This window comes from Gopherus evgoodei, chromosome 1, assembly GCF_007399415.2.
Source record: "Gopherus evgoodei ecotype Sinaloan lineage chromosome 1, rGopEvg1_v1.p, whole genome shotgun sequence".
Lineage (NCBI taxonomy): Eukaryota > Metazoa > Chordata > Testudines > Testudinidae > Gopherus > Gopherus evgoodei.
In genome coordinates this window covers 95,242,351-95,266,738 of record NC_044322.1, presented here as the reverse complement: position 1 = coordinate 95,266,738, position 24,388 = coordinate 95,242,351, and the positions used below count along the sequence as shown (strand labels likewise).

Below are 24,388 nucleotides of genomic sequence, written 5' to 3'. Positions count from 1 at the left end.
ATTTAAGGCCATATAAAATAAAAAGCTCTTTCTCCCCCTTTTATCTCTTGGAGTAAATTATTGTCTCTAAGAATTAGACAGATCTAGTGAGGGATGAGTTCAGAAACTGATATTGAGTAATATCTGTAAAATGGAGTGAGCACTTTGGGTCTGAATGGAGGACTCCAAGTTATCTATATCTAGTATTTGTAAGTGCAGATTGACTAGTAGGCAACTATTACGTATCATTTGTTCGTATCAAGCATTTGGCTGTCCTAGAGTGCCAGACAATGGGGTTTTTGCTAGTCTTGCTCAGTGTAATTCAGATTCCATGCCCATTAAAGCTTTGGCCCCTTCATGAGCAAGACTGTAAACATTTACTTGCCTTTCTTAATGCATGTGCACTTTATTTTCGAAGTGATGTACAGTAATTGAGTTTTGAGTTTTAAGTTTAATGTCTTTAATTCACGTCCAGAACAAGTGAAAACTGTAAAAATATGAACTGTCAAATGGAATTGCTATTAAGGTGTGATAATTTTAAGGCTCAAAAACTCAAATAATATCTTTCTTAATGCTGAAATGACAGTTTTCTACTATATTTGAATTTCTCGTATTTTGATGATTTTTGCAAGATCTTAATGTTACATAAAAGCTTTCTTGAATCTAATACTATGAAAAATAGTTCGAGGAATATTGTCACCAGTAATAGGCACGTAGTATAAACCTTCCATCTGCTAGTTGTTGAATAAGAGCTTGCTTCTACTTCATGAGTTTAGTGCTTGAATGGATAACAGTATTTCACAGCCAATTTAATACCATAAATCATGTGCAATCCCTTGCAGTGTAAAATCCCTGATGGTTCTTTGCTTTGCTGCCATACTGTACCTTCTCTATCTAGGTTTTATGTCAGTACTTCTTTGCATGTATCCAACAAAATGTAACTTAATTATTAATGGGTTTAGTGGTGGTTGCAAGACATTTATATTTAATATCATACTAGCTATCAGTAGTAGAATTTCAAATTCTAGATGAGACCTGGGAATTTGACAGTAATGAACAGATTTTAAATCTGCTGAGCAAGTTTGAAATTGTCTTTTACATTCATATTACATCAGTGTGACTGACTAAGTGTGCAGTTGTAGCTCCCTTAAGCAGATTTGTATGTTTTGAAACATATACAATAGCCAAGGATAGTTAGCCATCATACCTTATGAAAGAAATGTGGGGTTTTGAGTCACAATCTGGTTCAATCAGTTTCAACAGCTGTATATTTTGTTCATGTTTTATAGTAGGTCTTCTGTTTATCACTCTTAAAATGGGCAAAATGTACTTTAAGGATGAATTAAAAAACTTTAAAAATATACCAGTAGGATCAAAATGTGATAAAATACTTATCTCCATTTATAAAAGATGAGTGTAAATGAGTGTGTTAAATGCACACCATTAGAGGCAGGACAAATCATAAAGAATGTGTAAATGTTCTGTAGTACATTTTGTATTTAAAAAAAAAGTATGTAACTTGGCACCTTACTACAGCCTCTGCTTTTATATTTTTCCTGAAAGGTTGGGTGGGAGGCAGATTCTTGCAGGTCTGTGTGCATGAATCAGTGAGTTTCTGCTGTATTTTGTTATTAATTTGGATCCTAATAAACAGTGCTTTTATTTATCTGCAACTGTCACCCTTTCTTGCTCCAGCTCCTCCTCCCTATTATCCTCTCCAGCATGATTCCCCCACAACTCTACTTTTCCTTATCTCATTCCCTTTCTAAGTTTCTGAAAAGCAGTAATGCTAAAAAAAAAATCTAAGGATAGTAGGTTTCTGCAAATTTCATCAGAGTTTTCAGTATCATATGGGAAGGAAACAAAAAGTCAGTGCAATTTTGGGTTGCAAACTTTGCATCCTGGGAAGGGCACTAATCTTTACTTACTTTACTTACTAAATCTTTACATAGCTCTGGCACCATCATACCTGGATGTGCCTTTAATTTCTGGGAATTTCATTAATTCAGAGGAATGCGGATGAGCTACAGAAGACCTTTGAGAGTTGGAGAGATTGATTTATGAGAAAAGGCTAGGCCCCTGATCCTGCATTAGAATCTGCTAAAGTCAATGGGACTCCCCATTAGTGGAACCTGGTGCAGGATCAGAGCCATAATAGAGATATGCCTTGACTGCCTGGTGATTAAGTTAAGGTTGCCAGGTGTTCCGTTTTTGACTGGAAAGTCTGATTACTACAGGCAGGGGAGGCAAGGGGGCGCTGGGTTATTACCCACGCCAGCCCCTACTCAGTTGGGGCCGCCTCCTATCTACATTGGGCGACTGCAACTCCTAGCCTGGCTCCGCGGGTGAGTCCTTCCTGACCCGGGCAGAGGGGAAAAGCAGTGAGTGATGGGGGAAAGGGGAAGAGAGAAGTGAATGGGGTGTGGGGTCTTAGGGGAGTGAAGAGGTGGGGCAGGGATAGGGTCTGGGGCGTGGGAAGAGGGCAGAGTGAGGGATGTTTTGGCCCTCTTGTTGGAGTGTCTGTTTTTTAAATATTATAAAGTTGGCAACCCTAGATTAAGGGGTGGGGTGTGTCCCGATAACAATATGCAGAAGAGAAGAATTTTAGCATAATAAAAGAAGGTATTCATATATAATTTATCAAAAGTAGGGATGAAATCCCCCTTGCTTGGCACATTTAAAACTAGACTCCACAAAGCAGAAGTAATCTTGCACTTACCAGATTGCCTGGATGAGATATGGTATTTTATGATTCTAATCCCCCCCCCCCATGGATATAGTTTCAAAGTGTGCAATTTAATCCCAAATTTCTCCATTCAGCTATTGTTGAGTTATATATGCTGGAGGAAGGAGAGAGAGTGTGGCAATACAATTTCACAATGGGAAAAATACATGTTTTTTTTTCTTTTCAGTTTGTTGAAATCCAAAATAGTGGCATGGATATTCCTCATATTTCATGTTTTTTAAAACCAAACATGGAGCATTTCAGTCCAAATGGAGATTTTATTTTACAATTAAGAGTGAGTGATAATGGGGTAATAATTTAAACTTGTTTTCCACTTTAATTATAGCATTGATTAGCAAGTGTGTTTGTGTCTTTTCTCACAATATTGTCAACCATTACCTTCTCTTGAATTGAATCCCAGACATTCTCAAGTGTCTGTGATCTTATCGCTTTCTAGTGGCTTCATCTTACATAGGATATAATTCCTATCATTACTACTCAAGCTTGAATATTTCATCTGTTACCACCTGTCAAGTATAATTCCCAATTCTGGACCTTAGCATCCAAAATATGGATACTAGCATGAATTCCCCTAAGCTTAATTACCAGCTTAGATCTGATAGGCTGCCACCAATCAGGACTTAGAGTAGAGCGCCTGATAGACTCTGGTCTCCCCCAAAAACCTTCCCTGGGGGTCCCAAGACCCAAATTCCTTGAATCTCACAACAAAGGGAAATAAACCATTCCCCTCCCCCTCCCTTCTTCCTCCCAGCTCCTTCCCGCCCTGGGAACACTAGGAGATCGCCTGATTCAACTTTTTGAATCACCACACTGAGAGGAGTGTTACCTTCCCCCTCATCCAGAGGCAATACAAGCTGCGTGAATCTAACACAAAGAGAAAATTTATCCTTCCCTTCTCCCCACCAATTCCCTTGAACCTTAACTAGGAGAAAAAAAAATCACACAGGTCTTAAAAGCAAAACTTTTAATAAAAAAGAAGGAAAAAAGTAAAAGGTTTATCTCTGCACTTTAAATGGTAAAAAGTTACAGGGTCTTTTAACTATAAACAATAGAAAGAAACTTTCTCCAGCAGAAACACAATTTAAGCTACTTCCAGCAAGTACACATATGCAAATAGAAAAAAAACAAATTAAAAGACTATGACTGCCTTTTCTTACTTACAATTCTGAATAGATAAGAGACTGTAGCAGGGAGATTGGCAGAAACCTGGCTGCACCTCTAGTCCCGTCCAGGACTCAGAGAGAACAAAACCAAACCCAAAACCCACAAACAAAGGCTTCCCTCCACGAGATTTGAAAGTATTTTGTCTCCTGATTGGTCCTCTGGTCAGGTGTTTGCAGGTCACTGTTTGTTAACTCTTTATAGGTGAAAGAGACATTAACCCTTAGCTATCTGTTTATGACACCACCAGCATGCTATGTAATTTAAATTGAATAATTGGAATTCAAATCAGTATCACAGTGTTGTCATGTACAAGAATGGGCTGCTGTATGGAGAAATGTAATAGGCTAATTCAAAAAATGTTAACTGTCAAAAACAGCAATTAATGTTGTTACCTAAAACAATTATCTATTTGTATTTTGTAGTGTCAGTTTTGTGATAAGGCTTTTATGAACTACTCCTTTCTACAAAGTCATATGCAGCGACGCCATAAAGAAGAATCTCAAACTGGTGAGTACTTTCACGCTATCAGGAAAATTAAGGAGATATAAAAATACGTAAAATATATTCAGGATATGGAATTTAAGTTTTTGTGTGACCCAGAAAGAAGCCATTTGACTTATAAGCCCCAGAATGCGTTTGTACATTTGACAGTTAGACTGACCAAATGTGATATGGCCGTCATTTCACTGAAAGATTATAAACGTGGAATAGCATGCTGCCATGTTTAGAATAATTTTTCAAACTGAGTTCCTGCTGAATACTTTGCCAGTTGCAGAATTCAGAGCAGTGGCTTTATCTGAGTATATGAAAGCTATGACAATGTGAGTATCATTGCCAGTGAACGGGATGTACCAAGGAAAAGGAAATATTATTAAAAAGCATTGTTATCATTATGGGATCCACTCCACCTCCCCTGAAGTTAGTTAGAATTGGATCAGGCCCACAATAAATGTATAGTGATAGTACAATATGATAGTTATAGGGAAATTTACGATTATTCAACCAGGGTGCCAAACTCCACAATCCAGTATAATCATCGTTGTTCTACCCTATTTGGTAGATTAATATAAAATGATGTTCTTAAAAACAGGTTTCAGAGTAGCAGCCATGTTAATCTGTACCTGCAAAAAGAACAAGAGTACTTGTGGTACCTTAGAGACTAATAAATTTATTTCAGCATAAGCTTTCATGGGCTACAGCTCACTTCTTCGGATGCATAGAATGGAACACACAGACAGGAGATAGTTATACATACAGAGAACATGAAAAGGTGGAAGTACGCATACCAACTGGAAGAGGCCAATCAATTGAGATGAGCTATCATCAGCAGGAAAAAAACAACCTTTGAAGTGATAATTGAGACAACCCATAGAAGGTGTGAGGAGAACTCAACATAGGGAAATAGATTCAATTAGTGTAATGACCCAACCATCCCAGTCTCGGTTTAAACCTAAGTTAATTGTAACTAATTTGCATATTAATTTGAGTTCAGCAGTCTCTCTTTGGAGTCTGTTTTTGAAATTTTTTTGTTGTAAAATTGCCGCCTTCAAGTCTGTCACTAGTGAGTATTTGCTTCAGGTTGGGAGGCTATCTGTAAGCGAGGACTGGCCTGTCTCCCAAGATCTGTGAGAGTACAGCCGCACACCATACAACATAAACTCGAATTAATATGCAAATTGTTCAAGGCATGTGCCCTTTGGCCTTGTGTCTCACAACATTAAATATGCACAAGTTAACAATACAGTGTACATGGTTATTGGTGTATGATAAAGGCACTTTTTTCCAGCTTGCTTCAGAGGTATTTGCATGTACAGAGTAATGCTACATTTTTATTGTCAGTATGAATGATGAATTTAGGGATTATCTTCTCTGCCTCTTCTGCATTGTGTCAACTGAAAAATATTTATAGTGTGAAAGACATTCTTCAGATTTTTGCTTGTTTTACCCCAATATATTTTTCTCACTATGTGCACGATTCATTGTTGCTGGGAGCTGGTGTTCTTTAGCAATGGGAAAGGTGTTGGGGGAGGAAAGTCGGGGATGGTGAACCAGAGAGACAGTTTGGCAGTGGAGCAGGAGCAGCTGGATAGAGGTGGTCAGGAAGGAAGAGCAGCTGGGAGCAAGAAAAATGGGATAGTGGAAGAGAGAGAGAGAGGATGGAGACAGGGTTTGAACAGAGAGAGAGGCCAATAAAATAGCAGTAGCACAGAAGGAACTGAAAGAAGATGTTCGTAAATTGGTAGAGGAAAGCAGCAGTTATATGCTTGGAAAGAGAGGGTAATGGGAGGAATGGCAGAGTCAATTGAGCTGGATTCATTCTGTATTAGCAAGAAGAATTACTGTATGAGGGGAGTGATTCAACTCTTTAAACACTTAGGGCAGGAGTCGGCAACCTCTGGCACGTGGCTTGCCAGGGTAAGCACCCTGGCGGGCCTGGCTGGGTTGTTTTCCTGCCGCATCGACAGGTTCAGCGGACCCCCAGTTCCCACTGGCTGTGGTTCGCCATCCCAGGCCAATGGGGGTAGTGGGAAGCTGCAGCCAGCACATCCCTCGCCCATGCCGCTTTCCACCACCCACATTGGCCTGGGACGGTGAACCACGGCCAGCGGGAGCCGCGGTTGGCCGAACCTGCCGACGTGGCAGGAAAACAAACTGGCCCAGCCAGCCAGGGTGCTTACCCTGGCGAGCCGCGTGCCAGAGGTTGCCGACCCCTGACTTAGGTTATGTCTACACTGCAATAAGACACTCACAGCTAGCCCATGCCAGCTGACTTGGGCTTGTGGGGCTCGGGCTAAGGGGCTATTTAATTGTAGTATAGATGTTCAGGCGCAGGCTGGAGTCTGGGCTCTTGGATTCTCCCACCTCATAGGGTCTTAGAGCCCTGTCTCCAGCCCAAGCCTGAACATCTACACAGCAATTAAACATCCCCTTAGACTGAGCTTCTTAGCCAAAGTCAGCTGGCATGGGCCAGCCGTGGGTTTTTAATTGCTGTGTAGACACATGCACAGTTATTCCCGTTGTTCTGCTATGTACTCAGATACTGCAGTGATGGGCAAACTTATAAAAACCTATATAGATTGATATATTTTTGAGTGTACATTTAAAAAAATTTTTTTGACAGTGACCCTTAAAATGAAATTCTGGGAACAGAAGTTTCACTTATCTAATTCTAAAGAAATTCAAAGTTGTATCGCTATATGGACTGATAAAGAAAGTGACTTTAACTAATTAACATCCTCTAGTGAATCTTGCAGAATTATATATTTGGGAGTCATGCCTTTCATTCCTTCTTTGACCTTTTGTCCCTTACATTCCTATAAAATATGTTGAAATTAGATTATATTATCTATGTTAGATTAGTTCATTTTTATTTTAAATATTTCATAAACTTATTTCACATGCAATATTTTCAATAAGACGATGGCTGTTAATCTATGGCCTGTGGAGCTTATTCTAGTAGTCCAGAGAATGTATTATTTTGAGAAGCAATCTGAATTGTGATATTGGGAGGAGAGATGATCTGTGAGAGTAGTGGTTCACAGAATGAAAAGGTTGGAGAAGCATTGAAGAAAGACACCTGTGGGAAAAATCACATTTCCCAGAAATATAATTAACATTTTTCAAATGTATATTTCTTTCAAGCAGAACAAAAGAAGAAAGCACAGACAGATAAATTACAGGATGAGATCGATAAATTGAAGGAGCAGTTACAGCTCACCAAGTCCCTCCTAGAAGCTGAACAACAAGCTCACATGGCCAGATTTTCTAAGGTAGTATATATTAAGTGTTAACAACATCATACAAGAATCAGTATTCTGGACTGAAGTATCCGAGGGGTAGCCGTGTTAGTCTGGATCTGTAAAAGCAGCAAAGAGTCCTGTGGCGCCTTATAGACTAACAGACGTTTTGTAGCATGAGCTTTCGTGGGTGAATACATCTGACGAAGTGGGTATTCACCCACGAAAGCTCATGCTACAAAATGTCTGTTAGTCTATAAGGTGCCACAGGACTCTTTGCTGCTTTTACAGTATTCTGGACTGTATTCACTGACCGTGTAGCTTGCGAATGAGGTGAATAGAACTGAATGAAAACTTAAATAGGATTTTTCTGTTTAGCAGCATTGCTCCTTGCCACATCAGCATCAGGTACAGGCCCTCCTGCAATTTTAAAAGCCCTATTTGTTACTTTCCACTATCCCTTCTTGTATATATTTTGGAACCAATATGAAAGGCACTGCTACTATTAGCACCTGGAAGTCATCAGAATGGCAAAAAGCTCTTATTGGAGCAGATAGAATGCAGAATATTATAATATGTATTATTTAAAATGCACCTCTACCTGCTATAATGTGGTCGTGGGGAGCCAAAAATCCCTACCGCGTTATAGCTGAAACCCCGTTATATCGGGGTAGGGGTGGCAGGGCTCCAGCGGTGATTTAAAGAGCTCCGGGCTCCAGCTGCTGTGGGGAGCCCCAGGCCCTTTAAATTGCCAATGAGCCCTGCTGCCGCAGCCCCAGGGTAGCAGCGGAAGGGCTCCAGCGGGTGATTTAAAGGGCCCGAGGGTCCCCACAGCAGTCAGAGCCCCAGACCCTTTAAAGTGCCACCGGAGCCCCGCTGCTACTGCGCTATACGCGAACCCGTGTTATATTGGGTCGTGTTATAGCAGGGTAGAGGGGTATCATATAATGCCTAGACACTATGGTGATTTGGCACTTTCTAGATACTGCTCTATATGTTTAAATGATGGTTTGTAAACAGTAAGGTGTTCCTTGCCATAAGAACTTCAATCTAACATAGGTAAGACATGAGATAACAGGTTAAGGAAGGGAGAGTGAGAAGAGGGTAATGGTGAGAAAATGCAAGGAATATCACTTCAACTTGTGTGTTAGTCTTTGAACCCTAGGTAAGTAGCCAAAGGCTTTCAGTAACCTGAAGCAGTAGGTAGCCTCAGCCATTGTGGAAAGTTTACAAGATAGGAAGCAAAAGTAGAAAATGAAAAAATTTAAAAGCAGTAATATTGCTTTAGTGGGTAGTTACATGCAAAGGCTTTATTTTATTACTGTTGTTATTAATTTGAATTGCAGTGGCATCTGTAAGTGGGGAAGAGAGGATAGGTGTAACAAAAATAAAAAGATAATGTGATTACATAGTTAAGCTACTGCACAACTCGATCATTTCTTGATCACAGCTTGATGGTTCCAAATCATCTTGCAATTTTTGTTTCTTTTCAAATAAATAAAATCAGCTATCCTGTCAATATCACAAGAGAGATGAGTTTTTAGAATGGATTTTAAGGAGGAGAGGATATAGGCCTAACAGATAACTTCAAAGAGTGCATTCTATGAATAAAGGCAGTATGGAGCTGGTTTTTAAGTAAGACAGATTTAGTTAAAGACCAATCTTGATCTAAATGTTATAAATGTTATTGAATTTTAAAATTGCATTGTAAATTGTCCCACTTTTCAAATATTTTGGTAACTTTCTTCTGCATAGCATGGTTATAAAGTTCCCTTTACTTCTACTGCTGACCTCATAGTAGAAACCATTGTTGTTTCCTACAAGAGGCTATGCACAGGCAACAAGGGGAGAGCAGCCCTTGATGCTGAAAAATGTTTAATGCAAATAGAAGAATCAAGGGCAGACTCTCTCATGGAGTCAAAAAGACCAGCTGCCAACTGTTTCCAAGAGACCCAGAGCTGGCTTGGGGAGTGAGTAGCTGTGGAAAGACACAGCTAACTGGTTGTCTCCTGCATTGTTCCCAGTATCGGAGCCTTCTGTCCCTGCAAATGGTTGTATACCTGTGAGTTACCTGTCCTCTCCTCTCTGCAGTAGCATACAGGAACCAGTGGAATAGGTTCTTGGAAGTTTATGAAGTGTAGGTGGATTTCTTTACACTGGTTTACATTCCCTATTTGCTGTACCAGCTGCAAGTTTCTAATTCCCTGGATGTTTTGCTCCCCAACTCCTTATGCAAGTTGGGGGTCTATGCATAGATGTAGGTTATTTCAAATCTTCTTTCTCTAACTCCAAGGAATCCCTTCCCCTTTACTGTACTGTAGCAATAGGTATGTATATCTACACAACAGCTGGGAGGTGTAATTCTCAGCTTGCACAACTAATTGAGCTAGTGCCTTCAGATAGCATTGTGACTGCAGAGGCTCCAGCTAGCTGCCGAATATGTACCCAGGTTTTCAGGCAGGACTGTGTTCAGGCTGCTATCCAAGCTGCTGCCGGTTGCACTCCTACCACCCTGCTATTAGCTCGAGCAGAGCTAATGTGTACATTTAACTGAGCTGGTAATTGTTAGAAGAAAGAGCAAGTTGACCCAGAGGCGGATATGAGTACAGGCTTCTTTATTGCAATACTTGTTCCCCTGGACCCAATTGTCCAGTAAGCACTGAATTAGTTACAGCACATTCTTTTTGTTTGTTAATATGTACACTCCGACATCCGTTACAACACCCCAAAACCCTTATTAAATAATTAAAACACCCATTTTGTTAGTAAACTCATCCTATCTGTGCACAGCATTACACATATTACACAGGCATTTTACCTTGAAAATACATTTCTTTGCAACAATTTCGTGCCACAAATCTCCCTGGTCAGCAATTCTCAGGAGAGGTAGGAAGGGGCCATAAGCCAAGGCTTGTTTATGTAGCTGGGAAAGGAAGGGAGGAGGAGATAACACTGCTTTACCCAAAAAGTGTCCTTTAGATCCCCGCATTTCTTATGCAGCTGCAACATTTATCAATTCTTACAAGCAACAGGGAAGGGCAAAATATGGCAACTTATTTATTAAATAAAGAACTACAGCCTTCTTATGCCTTTGTCCCCTAATGCCATGTCAGCACATTAGCAGCTTCCCAGGTTTCTACTTAGCCCATACGTATCCCAGCAGGAATTAAACCTCTCAGCTGCTGAGTAGACATACCCTTTAGCATGTCTACACTATCACTTTTGTTGGTATAGCTTATGTCGCTCAGGGTGTGAAAAAGCAGCCCAGAGCAACATAAGTTACTCCAACAGAAACGCCGGTGTGATCAGTGCTATGTCGGCGAGAGAGCTCTCTCCCATCAGCATAGAGCTGCTACACGAGCGCTCTTACAGCTGCTCTAGCTCTATGGTTGCAATGAGACTTTTTAAATGGGACTTTGTAACTGTGTTAGGCATATCTGCCTGAGTCTGCAGACAGCCTGAAACAATAGCTCTGGAGATATGTGAACTGCCCCATTTAGCTCTGAAATTCAATGGCAATGGTTTAAAATGTCATTGTTGATAACTATTTCCTGCTATTATGTGTTTATCTTGCAACCCCAAATTATCTCCTATGCCTTCCCAAGTGCCAAAAGCCCCATCTGTCTTTTACTTAAGCATTTAGGTTCCCCTGACAACTTCTAGAATGTAGTTTTCTATGTTTGGTACAAAATTCTTCAGTGTACGAAAAAACTGAATATGTAAGGGACAGCAATGAAATATGTCATTGTTAATACCAAATTAAATAGCACCAACGATACTGATTGGATAGTATGATTTGTTTTGATTTAAAATTAATAGTAGTCCATTTAAAAAAAAAATTACTTGAAGCGGCAGCAAAATTTCCAGTCTGTCATATCAGAATACTTCAGAAACAACAGTTGTGGGTTTTCCTGTATAATTAGATCAATCCTATTACAAAGCACATGGGACCTTAATTTAATGATGCTCCCAATATGTATTTAATAACATCGTATCTATAGATAAATATTTTAGCTTAACCATTAGAAAATCCACAAAAATGTTAGTTATTCAGCTCCCTGTTTGTTTATACCTTTGAAACAAGGACAGTTAGGCAGAGTAATACTGAGAAAGGAAAGTTGCATTTGATATGTAAGGCACAAGGATAGTGAGTAGAATAACAGAATATATCCTGGTTTGTTGAATAATTTTACCCACCTCAGTAAAATTCACCCAGCTATACTAACAAAACTAGAAACTTTCTGGTGGAAGGAAGCTACTTAATAAAAAGCAAGAGAAATGGGTTAAAATAAGCTTTATCCCCTGAAGGTGGCAGTATAGTTTCCATGATGCTGCGTATGCCAGATGTGCGTCCTCTCTTTCATTACTCTGCCAGGTGACAACCAATCCAGAATGAAGATGTTTGTCTCCATCCCTGATTCCATCTGTAGGCTCACAAGAACTTGGCCAGGTATCATGCCCCTGCTGGGTAGCTGAAGCTGGCATATTTTCTGTGAAGTGATATCTTAATTTCTGGGCCTTAGATGGCACCAGAGTTCCTGTGGAGCAGAAGAAGCAATATGAAAGCCTAAAAATACGATGGAGGAAAGGGAAGAAATCCCCTTCCTGCTTAGCTCCAGTACTGCTCTAATAGTGAGGTTGTTCTGCTCAGAGTGTGCCGCCCCACCCCCAACTTCCATGTGGAGGTCTGACAAGCCATATTGAGTGGGAACAGAAGTAACTCTGAACTAGGGGCCTGTATCCCACTCCAGTAGCCCCTCCACTAACACCAGAGGAGTGAGAGGGTCTGCCCAGCACGATCCAGATCTTATGAAATCAGAGACCCTTATTTCTGAGGAAGAGTTCCAGGATATCAGCAGCATGGATGTAAGGGACTTCCAGTCCTTCTCAGGGCTTCCCCCACATTATTCATATCTAACAACGGCCTCAAGGTGAATGCATCAGCCTTGAAACTGTCCTTGTTAGTATAGAAGAACAGAACTTTGTGGTATGTACAGTACCAGAAGAACAAACCTTTCTCGTTATGAGCTGTTTCTGCCCTTTATACTGTCCTTGCAGTCATTGCCTTGATATCCCCTGCAAGAATGTATTGGAGGGCACTTGACCACTAACAACACTGAGCCCTCCAGTTTTTCATATACAGTAAGCACTGAAAAGCTATCAGACGGTGATTGCTCTTTTGATCACTATTCTCCTAGTACTCTGTTAAAAATAATTACATTAAGTTGAAAGTCTGTATAAGCCATTATCACGCCTGAGATTTCAAGTTCCCCTTTCCTTACAATCTGTATATATGAGTGACAACTATATTTACTGATAGCCAGAGTTACCCTGTTTAGCCCAATTCTTTTGTATATTTATTTTAAAATTGTTATTTTTCTCACTTAAAGTTGTGAGGGCACCTTGCACGAGCTTTTGCTGTAAAAATGTGGATTTTGTAGGACTCCACATCAAGGGAATGATGATTACTCACTGCCATTATTTTTGCTTTTATTTTGCTGGTTCTGATGAATGGTTACTTGTTTTTCTCTGGTAATGTGGTTCATTTATATTGGGTTTTAGTTTGCTTGATAACATAGTAACAATTAAGATGACCAGATGAGAGGAAGAAAATATCGGGACATGTGGGGAGGGGGGTCACTGGCAGAGCAGAAAAAAAAAAAAAAGCTGAGTACTGCCGGCAGAGCAAAAAAAAGGAGTACCGTGAAATATTGGGACAAATTGAGTCACGACCAAAGATTGGTCGGGACGCAGGACAAATGCCTAAATATCAGGACGGTCCTGATTTTATCAAGACGTCTGGTCACCCTAGTAACAATTGAACCCATAGAGTCACAGAATCATAGAATTCTGGAAGGGACCTTGAGAGGTCATCTAGTCCAGGGATTGTCAACATTCGGCACGCGACCTGTCAGGGAAATTCGCTGGTGGGCCGGGACGGTTTGTTTACCTGCAGCATCTGCAGGCTCGGCCGATTGTAGCTCCCACTGGCCACGGTTCGCCGTTCCAGGCCAGCAGGGCAGCCAGTACATCCCTCGGCCCGCACCACTTCCCGCAGCCCCCGTTGGCCTGGAACGGCAAACCGCGGCCAGTGGGAGCTGTGATCGGCTGAACCTGTGGACATTGCAGGTAAACAAACCGTGCCAGCCCACCAGCAAATTTCCCTAACAGGCTGCATGCCAAAGGTTGCTGATCCCTGTATTATACAGACCATCGCTGGCAGGTGTTTGTCTAACCTGCTCTTAAAATCTCCAGTGATGGCGATTCCACAACCTCCCTAGGCAATTTATTCCAGTGCTTAACCACCCTGACAGTTAGGAAGTTTTTCCTAATGTCCAACCCAAACCTCCCTTGCTGCAATTTAAGCCCATTGCTTCTTGTCTTATCCTCAGAGGTTAAGGAGAACAATTTTTCTCCCTCTTCCTTCTAACAACCTTTTATATACTTGAAAACTGTTATCATGTCCTCTCTGTCTTCTCTTCTCCAGACTAAACAAATCCAGTTTTTTTCAGTTTTCCCTCATAGATCATGTTTTCTAGACCTTCAGTCATTTATGTTGCTCTTCTCTGGACTTTCTCCAGTTTGTCCACATCTTTCCAGAAATGTGGTGCCCAGAACTGGACACAGTACTCCAGTTGAGGCCTAATCAGCCCAGAGTAGAGTGGAAGAATTCCTTCTTGTATCTTGCTTACAACACTTCAACTAATACATCCTAGAATGATGTTTGCTTTTTTTTGCAACCATGTTACTTTGCTGACTCATATTTAGCTTACTTTAAGGTCAGAAGGGACCACCAAATTATCTAGTCTGACCTCCTGTATATCACAAGCCACCAGTATCAGCCAATACCCATATAATAACCCCAACCACTGAAATTAGACCAACTCATTAGAGACCACAGGCAGAGAATAGGAGGGGCCAAGGTGCACCAGTGCAAGATGCACATGCAGTGGCAGGGAATTGACCAAGTGAGATATACCCAGATAATACCAGCAAGTAACTTGCACTCCATGCTGCAAGGGAAGGTGAAAACCCCCCAAGGTTCCTGTCAGTCGGAGCTGGGGAAAAATTCCTTCCCAACCCCACATATCGTGATCAGTTAGACTCTGAGCATGTAAGCAAGAAGCAGACAGGTAATATGAATATATATTTTTTCAAGTCTGTAAAGTACGCAAATTGGTCAGACTTTGTAGCCTTAAACTTTTGTGATTGTTTTTGTCTTTTAACTTGTATTAATTTCAATATATTTGAAGGAAATGGGCCTTCGTTTTTAGGCAGAACTTCCCATTGACTTATTCAGACAAGAGTTAAGGACAGCACGAGTGATAAATGCAAAACAAAAGCTTACAGGTTGAGGGTTAAGAGAAGAATGTGATATAATATTTAGGCAAAATTCCTTTATATCAGGAGTCGGCAACCTTTGAGAAGTGGTGTGCCGAGTCTTCATTTATTCACTCTAAGGTTTTGTGTGCCAATAATACAGTTGAAGGTTTTTAGAAGGTCTCTTTCTGTAAGTCTATAATTAAACTATTGTTGTATGTAAAGTAAATAAGGTTTTTAAAATGTTTAAGAAGCTTCATTTAAAATTAAACTAAAATGCAGAGCCCCCTGGACCAGTGCGTGCCATAGGTTGCCTACACCGCTTTATATACACAAGCGCCTGTAGGAGCTGCAATTGTTTATTTAGAGAAGGGAAAAATACTGGTTCAAATAATTGGTTTCACTCAGAAGTTCAGCTTAAAACTTGATGTCACAGTATTTTATGGTGTTACCATTTGGCTCATATAGCTTAGCTATTACCTTTGCCGTTAAAAACATTAAAAATGTTGCATTGTTTTGTATGTGAGAACAGAGTGAGAGAATGCTTAGAGTAACATTTTAAAATAATTTCAGGAATATGAACATCAAAGATCAAAAGAAGAAGAAATTCTGCAATCTTTTCATAAATGGAAAGAGGAAGAAAAAGAGAAATTGGCTGATGAAATAGAGAAAGTAAAAGAGATGTTTATGAAGGAGTTTAAAGAATTAGCTACAAAAAACACTGCATTAGAAAATGTAAGTAATTTAAATATGAAATTTCTGTTAATATTGTCTGTAATGAACTGATCTTGGTTTATTATTTGAAACCTATAATAAGATACTTAGCTTTTATATAATGCTTTTCATCAGCAGATCTCAAAGTCCTTTACAAAGGAGGTCAGTATCATGACGTTAACATTATAAGAGCTGTTCTTATATAAAACTTAAAAAATATTAGTTAATTAATTAATGGTTATATTCTAGTATTGTCTCCTTAATTCCAAAATGTTTTCAGTTCTTTTGTGAATTGCACTCATTTGTATGAAGGAATCCTGCCTACAAGTTACATGTTACTCTTTTCTTAATCCTGAACCACTGAGTTCTTGTTTTGCAATTGGTTAGTATTTTATTATTACTGTCTGAAGGCACCTACCAAGTTTAGGTGATTATGCATGACATAGAAGAGGAGGAACAGCCTCCGTAGCAAGATCCTGAGAGAATAGAACTGCATGGGGTGATGTCACAAAGATTAAAAGTTGTATTTCCAAGTGTTCTGATGATGGATAAATCTGTGAGTGTCCAGTCACATCAGAAAAGCAATGTGCGTGAGTTTAGTAGAACTGCTTTTAGTTTGTTGGTACTAGTTCCTAACCTGCATCCTTGTAATCATAGTAAAACTGATAAATTTTTACTGCTTGGAAACATTTGTTGGGAGAGTCTGATGCATACACCATCTCTTTAAACAGTTATAATTTAAACTAAATTGCATATTAAACTGCAATCCTATAATAATTTCTTGACTATATGCTGGGTTTTTAACAGATATTTTTCCTCTTAGCAATTGTTAGAATTACAGAAGTCCAATATTCAACTGAAATCCAATTTAGGCACTTTAAAAGACAGCCATGAATTTACAGAAGAGAGACCTCAGAATGATCAGGATTATCAAAATATGATGCAACTTCTTGAAAAACAGGTAGTATTCTGATGTAAAGATGAACATACAATATAGTGATCACTACTGCTAATCTTTGTGTTTGTACTTCTACAAATAAGAATGTAAAATTCAGAGTAAATTTCCTGTAATTCTCATTTCCTAAAGTAATTTTTTCTTTTCTGATTCACTGCTATCTACTAAATAGCATCAGTAATTTCTGTAAAGTCCCGGTGTGTCTTGCTGAAGAGGGATTTAGACACATTGGCCTGGGATTCTCACCTATGCCATATATGTTCTGGGGGGAGTTCATTGGCAGAAGGAATCATTTGTGTCTTCTTGATCCTGGTGTTGCTTTGGAAAAAATAAATTTAAAAATTGAACAAATGATAAGAAACTCTGAGATGTTAGAAAATTTTAGTGATGGGTTCTCCTCCCCTCCCCCCGTTTCTTTTAGTCGAAGAAAATTCATGGTGGAATTTGTTCAGTTCTTCCCACAAAGGGAAGTATACTCCATCTTTCACAAGTTAAGGTGTTTTATTTCATTGTCACTATAAACTCCATTAACCAGTGTTTGAATTTGTTATTTAGAAAAAAAAACTACTCCTATGTTTGTTATTAGCAAAATGAAATCTATCATGGTAACTTTATATTTTGTCAGCTGAGAGACAGGACTTATATGTCCAGGATCCTATGAATACATAATTTCCAGTATGATTAATAACATATAACAATTACACTCAAACATATGAGACACTTCAATTACTGTTTAAGTCATAAGGAAGGGGTTACTGAAATGCTGCAGTATTAATAATCTTTTATGCTGATATAATGTAATTCAGCTTCATTATTAACCAATTTTTAATACAAACAAAATCTTTTAAATGAACATTTACTTTCATTATAGGAGAGTAAATGGACTTCCAGAATACAAGCCCTCCATCAAGAACATGAAAAAGAAAGGTGCCAGGTAAGATTGCATAGCAATGTGCTTATACCAAATACCTATTCTTAAACCAGTGAAATAAAAGCAAACACCACACTCTCTCAATGCCACTAATACAGTTTGCAACATCTGGTAGATTAGAAATCCTAGATATTCAGAATTTATGTTCAAAATACATTCTTTTAGTATATAGCATTATTTATTATTTCTCTATTTCTTTTACGGTAGAGCCCAGAGATAGCAATCAGGATTAGGTCCTGCTGTTAAAGAACCTGCAGAAACACAGGGAGACTCAGTCCATGCCTTGAAGAGTTTAACATTTTTTCAGCTATGTGCAGAATGTACTTTATAGTGTTTGCATACTAGGTAGTTAATATAATGTACAAAATAAAATGGCAATGTGTAGCTCTCATTTGTCCTGATGGGTCTACAGGGGGGGGATCTCCAACCTTTTCCAGCCGTGAATCTCAAATTCCTCCCTCCATCCTCCCCTGTTTTCCCCCATTGTCTCTCTAGTCCTGAATCCTTTGAGCTTTTCTTGTTCCAGGAAAACATTGTAATGGAATTTGATTTTTGCATTAAGTCTCATATTTTACTTTTTCTTTGTCTCTTCCTCAGTCTTTATCTTTTTTTTCTTCTAGTTATTTTTTCCTCTCATTCATGCTCTAAGTTTCTATCTCTCCTTCCTCCTCCTCCTCCCTTCATGTCCCATTCAGCTGCATAGCCATGATCTGGAACTGTCCAGATCAAAAATGGGTAGATCAGGGGCTGCATGGATATTACTACTTCTCTCCCAGCAAGCAAGCAGCAGGGAAGCATCATGCAACACCCTGAAAAGGGATATAGTAAATTTCTTACACACAGTCACTGGGTACAAGAGTAGGGGAAGGGAAAAATTGTGTGTATTTCTTATGGGGTTTATCACTGCATGCTGCCCGTACTCAGCGCTGATTCTGAATCAAGCGCATTGTGTTCATTGCCCAGATTCCCAACTATTATTGCTAAAATAGCATTATTTGCTGCCATGGGTAACTGTAAATACTTTTCTTTATCTAGTCATATACATTTCCTTGTAGGTCTTACTTTCAGACCATGTCCATAATGTATATGCCCATCCCTTACTGTAGTCTGTGTTTTTTAATACTCTGTCTGTAAATGAAAAATGATATAGGCCCTGATTCAGAAAAAGCATCGCCTATTCAGGAAAGCACCACAACACGCATGAACTCCACTAAAGTCACACGTGCTTAAGTACTTTCTTGAATTAGGGTGTGACAGAGCACTCAAACCCTGCACTAACAGGGAAAGGACTACTGAGGCTGTGTGTTCTAAAGTAGCCCTGCCCGTCCTCTCCTGCCAATCATGTGTAATAGGAATGGGGAGCTTTAAAAAGAGGATGCTGTAATCAGGCGGGAGAAAGTGCAGGGAAGGGAATGGCTAAATTAGAGTAGAAGGGGGCACCCTAGAGAAACTTATTTATACAGGGCCATAAAGAGAAGGATTTGAACCAAAACCTTGCTTGTGTAAACAGTATAATATTTTATAGAGGGGAGGGATAGCTCAGTGGTTTGAGCATTAGCCTGCTAAACCCTAGGTTACAAGCTCAATCCCTGAAGGGGCCATTTAGGGATGTGGGGCAAAAATTTGTCTGGGGATTGGACTAGATGACCTCCTGAGGTCCCTTCTATCCCTGATATTCCATGTAGGGCTGTCAAGCAATTAAAAAAAATTAATGGTGATTAGTTGCACTGTTAAACAGTAATAGAATACCATTTATTTAAATATTTTTGGATGTTTTCTGCATTTTCAAATATATTGATTTCAATTACAACTCAATACAAACGGTACAATGCTCACTTTATATTTATTTTTATTACAAGTATTTGCACTGTAAAAAACCAAAAGAAACCATATTTTTCAATTCACCTAATACAAGTACTGTAGTGCAATCTCTTTATCATGAAAGTTGAACTTACAAATGTAGAATTATGTACGAAAAAACCTGCATTAAAAAATAAAACAGTATAAAATTTTAGAGCCTGCAAGTCCACTCAGTCCCACTTCTTGTTCAGACAATCATTCAGACAAAAAATGCATCCAATGAAGTGGGTATTCACCCATGAAAGCTCATGCTCCAGTACGTCTGTTAGTCTATAAGGTGCCACAGGATTTTTTGCTGCTTTTACAGATCCAGACTAACACGGCTACCCCTCTGATACTCAGACAAAAAAGTTGTTTACATTTGCAGGAGATAATGCTGCCCACTTCTCGTTTACAATGTCACCTGAAAGTAAGAACAGGCATTCACATGGCACTGTTGTAGCGAGCATTGCAAAATAGTTATGTTCCATATGCTCTAAAGATTCATATGTCCCTTCCTGCTTCAACCACCATTCCAGGGGACATGTGTCCATGTTGATGATGGGTTCTGCTCAATAACAATCCAAAGCAGTGCGGATTGACGTGTTCATTTTCATTATCTGAGTGTCATAAACAGATAGCTAAGGGTTAATGTCTCTTTCACCTGAAACACCTGACCAGAGAACCAATCAGGAAACCGGATTTTTTCAACTTTGGGCGGAGGGAATTGTGTGTCTGAGTCTTTTGTCAGTCTGCCTGCTGTCTCTGAGCTTTGGAGAAGTAGTTCTGTTTTCTAATCTTCTGTTTCTAAGTGTAAGGACAAAGAGATCAGATAGTAAGTTATATGGTTTCTTTTCTTTGGTATTTGCATGAATATAAGTGCTGGAGTGCTTTGATTTGTATTCTTTTTGAATAAGGCTGTTTATTCACTATTCTTTTAAGCAATTAGCCCTGTGTTGTATCATCTTAATACAGAGAGAACATTTGTATGTATTTTTCTTTCTTTTTTATATAAAGCTTTCTTTTAAGACCTGTTGGAGTTTTCTTTACTTCAGGGAAATTAAGTCTGTACTCACCAGGGAATTGGTGGGAGGAAGAAATCAAGGGGAGATCTGTGTGTTGGATTGCTAGCCTGATTTTGCATTTCCTCTGGGTGAAGAGGAAAGTACTTTTGTTTCCAGGATTGGAAACGGAGAGGGCAAGTCCCTCGGTTTGGATTCACAGAGCTTGTGTCTGTGTATCTCTCCAGGAGCACCTGGAGGGGGGGGAAGGGAAAAAGGATTATTTCCCTTTGTTGTGAGACTCAAGGGATTTGGGTCTTGGGGTCCCCAGGGAAGGTTTTTCAGGGGGACCAGAGGGCCCCAAAACACTCTAATTTTTTGGGTGGTGGCAGCAAGTACCAGGTCCAAGCTGGTAACTAAGCTTGGAGGTTTTCATGCTAACCCCCATATTTCGGACGCTAAGGTCCAAATCTGGGAATAAGGTTATGATATATCTGGTCTCTTTGTCCTTACACTTAGAAACAGAAGATTAGAAAACAGAACTACTTCTCCAAAGCTCAGAGACAGCAGGCAGACTGACAAAAGACTCAGACACACAATTCCCTCCACCCAAAGTTGAAAAAATCCGGTTTCCTGATTGGTTCTCTGGTCAGGTGTTTCAGGTGAAAGAGACATTAACCCTTAGCTATCTGTTTATGACAAAAGCAGCGCGGATTGACGTGTTCATTTTCATTATCTGAGTCAGATGCCACCAGCAGAAGGTTAATTTTCTTTTTAGGTGGTTCGGGTTCTGTAGTTTCCGCATCTGAGTGTTGCCCTTTTAAGACTTCTGAAAGCATGCCCCACACCTTGTCTCTCTCAGATTTTGAAAAGCATTTCAGATTCTTAAACCTTGGGTGAGTGCTGTAGCTATCTTTAGAAATATCATATTAGTATCTTCTTTGCGTTTTGTGAAATCTACAGTGAAAGTGTTTTAAAAATGAACAGTATCATCATCCGAGACTGCTATAACATGAAATGGCAGAATGTGGGTAAACATCAGGGGACATACAATTCTCCCCAAGGAGTTCAGTCACAAATTTAATTAACACATTATTTTTTAACAAGCATCATCAACATGGAAGCTTGTCCTCTGGAATGGAGGCAGAAATATGAAGGGGCATAGGAATGTGGCATAGCATATCTGGCACCTAAATACCTTGCAGTGCTAGCTACAAAAGTGCCATGTAAAGGCCTGTTCTCACTTTCTGGTGACATTATAAAGAAGAGGACAGCATTATCTCCGGTAAATGTAAACAAACTTGTTTGTTTTAGTGATTGGCTGAATAGACTTGTAGGCTCTGAAGTTTTACATTGTTTTGATTTTGAGTGCAGTTATGTAGCAGAAAAAAAAATCCACATTTGTAAGTTGCACTTTCACAGTAAAGAGATTGCACTACAGTACTTGTATGAGGTGAATTGAAAATACTATTTCTTTTGTTTATCATTTTTACAGTGCAAATATTTGTAATAAAAAATGCTATACACTTAGATTTCAATTATGACACAGAATATAATATATATGAAAATGTAGAAAAACATCTAAAATATTTAACTTCATTTCAATTGGTATTCTATTGTTTAACAGTGCAATTAAAGCTATGATTAATCGTGATTTAATCATGATTTTTTTTTAGTTAATCATGTGAATTAACTGTGATTAATCAACAACCCTAATTTTATGTAATATTTACAATTAGTTACTTTTCAATGGTTTGTTTTCTAGCTACTGTCACAGATTGAGAAGCTTAAATCATCAATGACAGAGGACCTAAATGCAAGTAACATCTTCTATAAGAAAAGGATAGAGGAGCTAGGGCAGAGGCTTCAGGAACAGAACGAGCTGATTATTTCTCAAAAACAGCAGGTCTGTTTTGTAAAGTATTCTTGGTTATCTAAAACCTTGGGGGCATGTGAGAAGAGATTTTTTTTTTTTTAATACTGTAATCTGTGTATGAATTTCCAGTTTTTATAAATCAATATTCTTCTAAAACTTGAATTGGTGGTATTTCCTCTGCAAGTGGCATTGGTGAGATCATTACTGGAATACTGTGTCCAGTTTTGATGGCCATAATTTTAAAAGGGTCCGCCTGGGTCATCAAATTCAGTCTCCTGTTGTTGCAGTCAGCCCCATCAGATAATCCCATTCATAGATTTATTGAATTGGAAAGGGCTCAGGAAAGATCAACTGTAGTGATTTGAGGTCTGGAAAACATACTTCACAGTGAGAGACTTAACAAGCTCAGTCTATTTAATTTGTCCAAGAGAATGTTAAGAGTTGACTTGGTCATGGTCAACAAGTATCTACATGGGAAGAGATTTCTGAGACTAAACACTGCTCTAATTTATGAGAAAAAGGCATAACAAGATCTAATGGCTAGAATCTGAAGCTAGACAAATTCAGACTAGAAATCAGGCACAATTTTTTGACCATGAGGATAATTAATCATTGAAACAGCTAACCTAGGAATGTGATGGATTTTTTAAATCGAGACTGTATGTATTTCTAAAAGAGATACTATAGTTCAAACAGTTTATGGGCTTAATGCAGAAATTACTGGGTGAGGTTGTATGGCCTGTGTTATCAGGAGATCAGTCTAGATCATCATAATGGTCTCTTCTGACTTTAAAAATCTATTAATGTATCTATGTGTTAAAGTGTATGTGCTTATCAACAAGAGTCTGATTTTGCAGACTTCAGAAAATGGTTAATTTTAAGCACATGCATAAGTCTTTGCACAATTGGAGCCAAGATTTGTGTGTCTGGTTAGCAAGTAGCAACTCTTTAGTCATCTTCCATAACAAAAAATTACGACTGAACAATAAATAAAATACAATTAAATAGTATATTCAGAGAAGGAGACGTAGAAGAGTACTTAGGCTCAGACAAACTCCGTACAAGAAAAGTGACATCTCCAAAGGAAATCAGCATTACCTGGTTTATAAAATGTCTCATAACGGATCTCAAGGCTCCATTTTTGAAAGCAACTATGAAGGTCCAAGTTCCTCAAAGTGGAAGGACTTGAACAGCAGATGAGATTGCTGAGAGAAACTGGAAGCTAGACTGGATAGATCATGAAAGGAGGTACCATTCAGGTGACGCACTATGAGTTGAGACCTTTGATGGGTTGGATGTGCCAAGGATGGAAGAATGTGTCAGTAGGAAAATGAATATGGTAGCGTATTTTACAGGAAGATATCAAGCAAATTAAAAAGTAGCATTAAGAATTTGGAAATCACTGGAAATAGGGTGAGAGACTAAAGAGAACTGAACATGATACCAATATTTTAAAAGGATCAAGGAAAATATTGAGAAGTTAAAAAGTTCAAGTCTGACTCTCTACCAGGAAATTTACTAGGGACAAAATAAGAGCACTTTTATAGATACAGATTGATCAAAATCAGAATGGGTTTATAAAGGAATGTGATAATGAATTTAAATGAATATAACTAACATTCATGATGAAATTAAATGAGATTTGACTAGAAAGAAATAGACATAAGACATACTTAGAAACATTAATTTATAAGCCTGGTTTGTTGATTAAAAAATTTATGCAGGACGCCGTGTTCTCCTGTTGTCTAGCAAATAGCTCTACATCAGAGTTTCTCGAACAGGGGTTGCCGCTTGTGTAGGGAAAGCCCCTGGCGGGCCGGGCCGGTGTGTTTACCTGCCCCGTCCGCAGGTCTGGCCAATCGCGGCTCCCACAGTGGCAGTCAGCCACTGCTGCAGGAGCAGTCGTGATGCTGGAGCAGCTCCGAAGCTCAGCCCCCGGCAGTGCTCCAACTGTTAGTCCTCCCCACACCAGGATTTTTTTAGTAAAAGTCAGGGACAGGTTTCAGTTTTCTGTGAATTGTTGTTTATTTCCTGTGACGTTCCCTTGACTTTTATTAAAATACCTGTGACAGAATCTTAACCTTAATGATTATCTAACTGTTTTTCTGAAGAACCTCATCTTTGTT

General features: G+C 39.1%; 1 protein-coding gene across 4 annotated transcripts in view; it reads left to right on the top strand.

The window, feature by feature from the left end:
• DZIP1 (DAZ interacting zinc finger protein 1) overlaps positions 1 to 24,388 on the top strand; it is an 88,062-nt gene that overhangs the window by 9,635 nt on the left and 54,039 nt on the right. For 3 of the 4 annotated variants that reach the window (XM_030567524.1, XM_030567532.1, XM_030567508.1), the window contains exons 3-8: positions 4,312 to 4,396; positions 7,532 to 7,659; positions 15,520 to 15,681; positions 16,484 to 16,621; positions 17,487 to 17,549; positions 22,152 to 22,292. In XM_030567524.1, coding sequence (XP_030423384.1) covers positions 4,312 to 4,396; positions 7,532 to 7,659; positions 15,520 to 15,681; positions 16,484 to 16,621; positions 17,487 to 17,549; positions 22,152 to 22,292 — 717 coding nt within the window. The remainder of the gene's footprint in view (positions 1 to 4,311; positions 4,397 to 7,531; positions 7,660 to 15,519; positions 15,682 to 16,483; positions 16,622 to 17,486; positions 17,550 to 22,151; positions 22,293 to 24,388) is intronic. The other variant, XM_030567516.1, reaches the window with a different exon arrangement.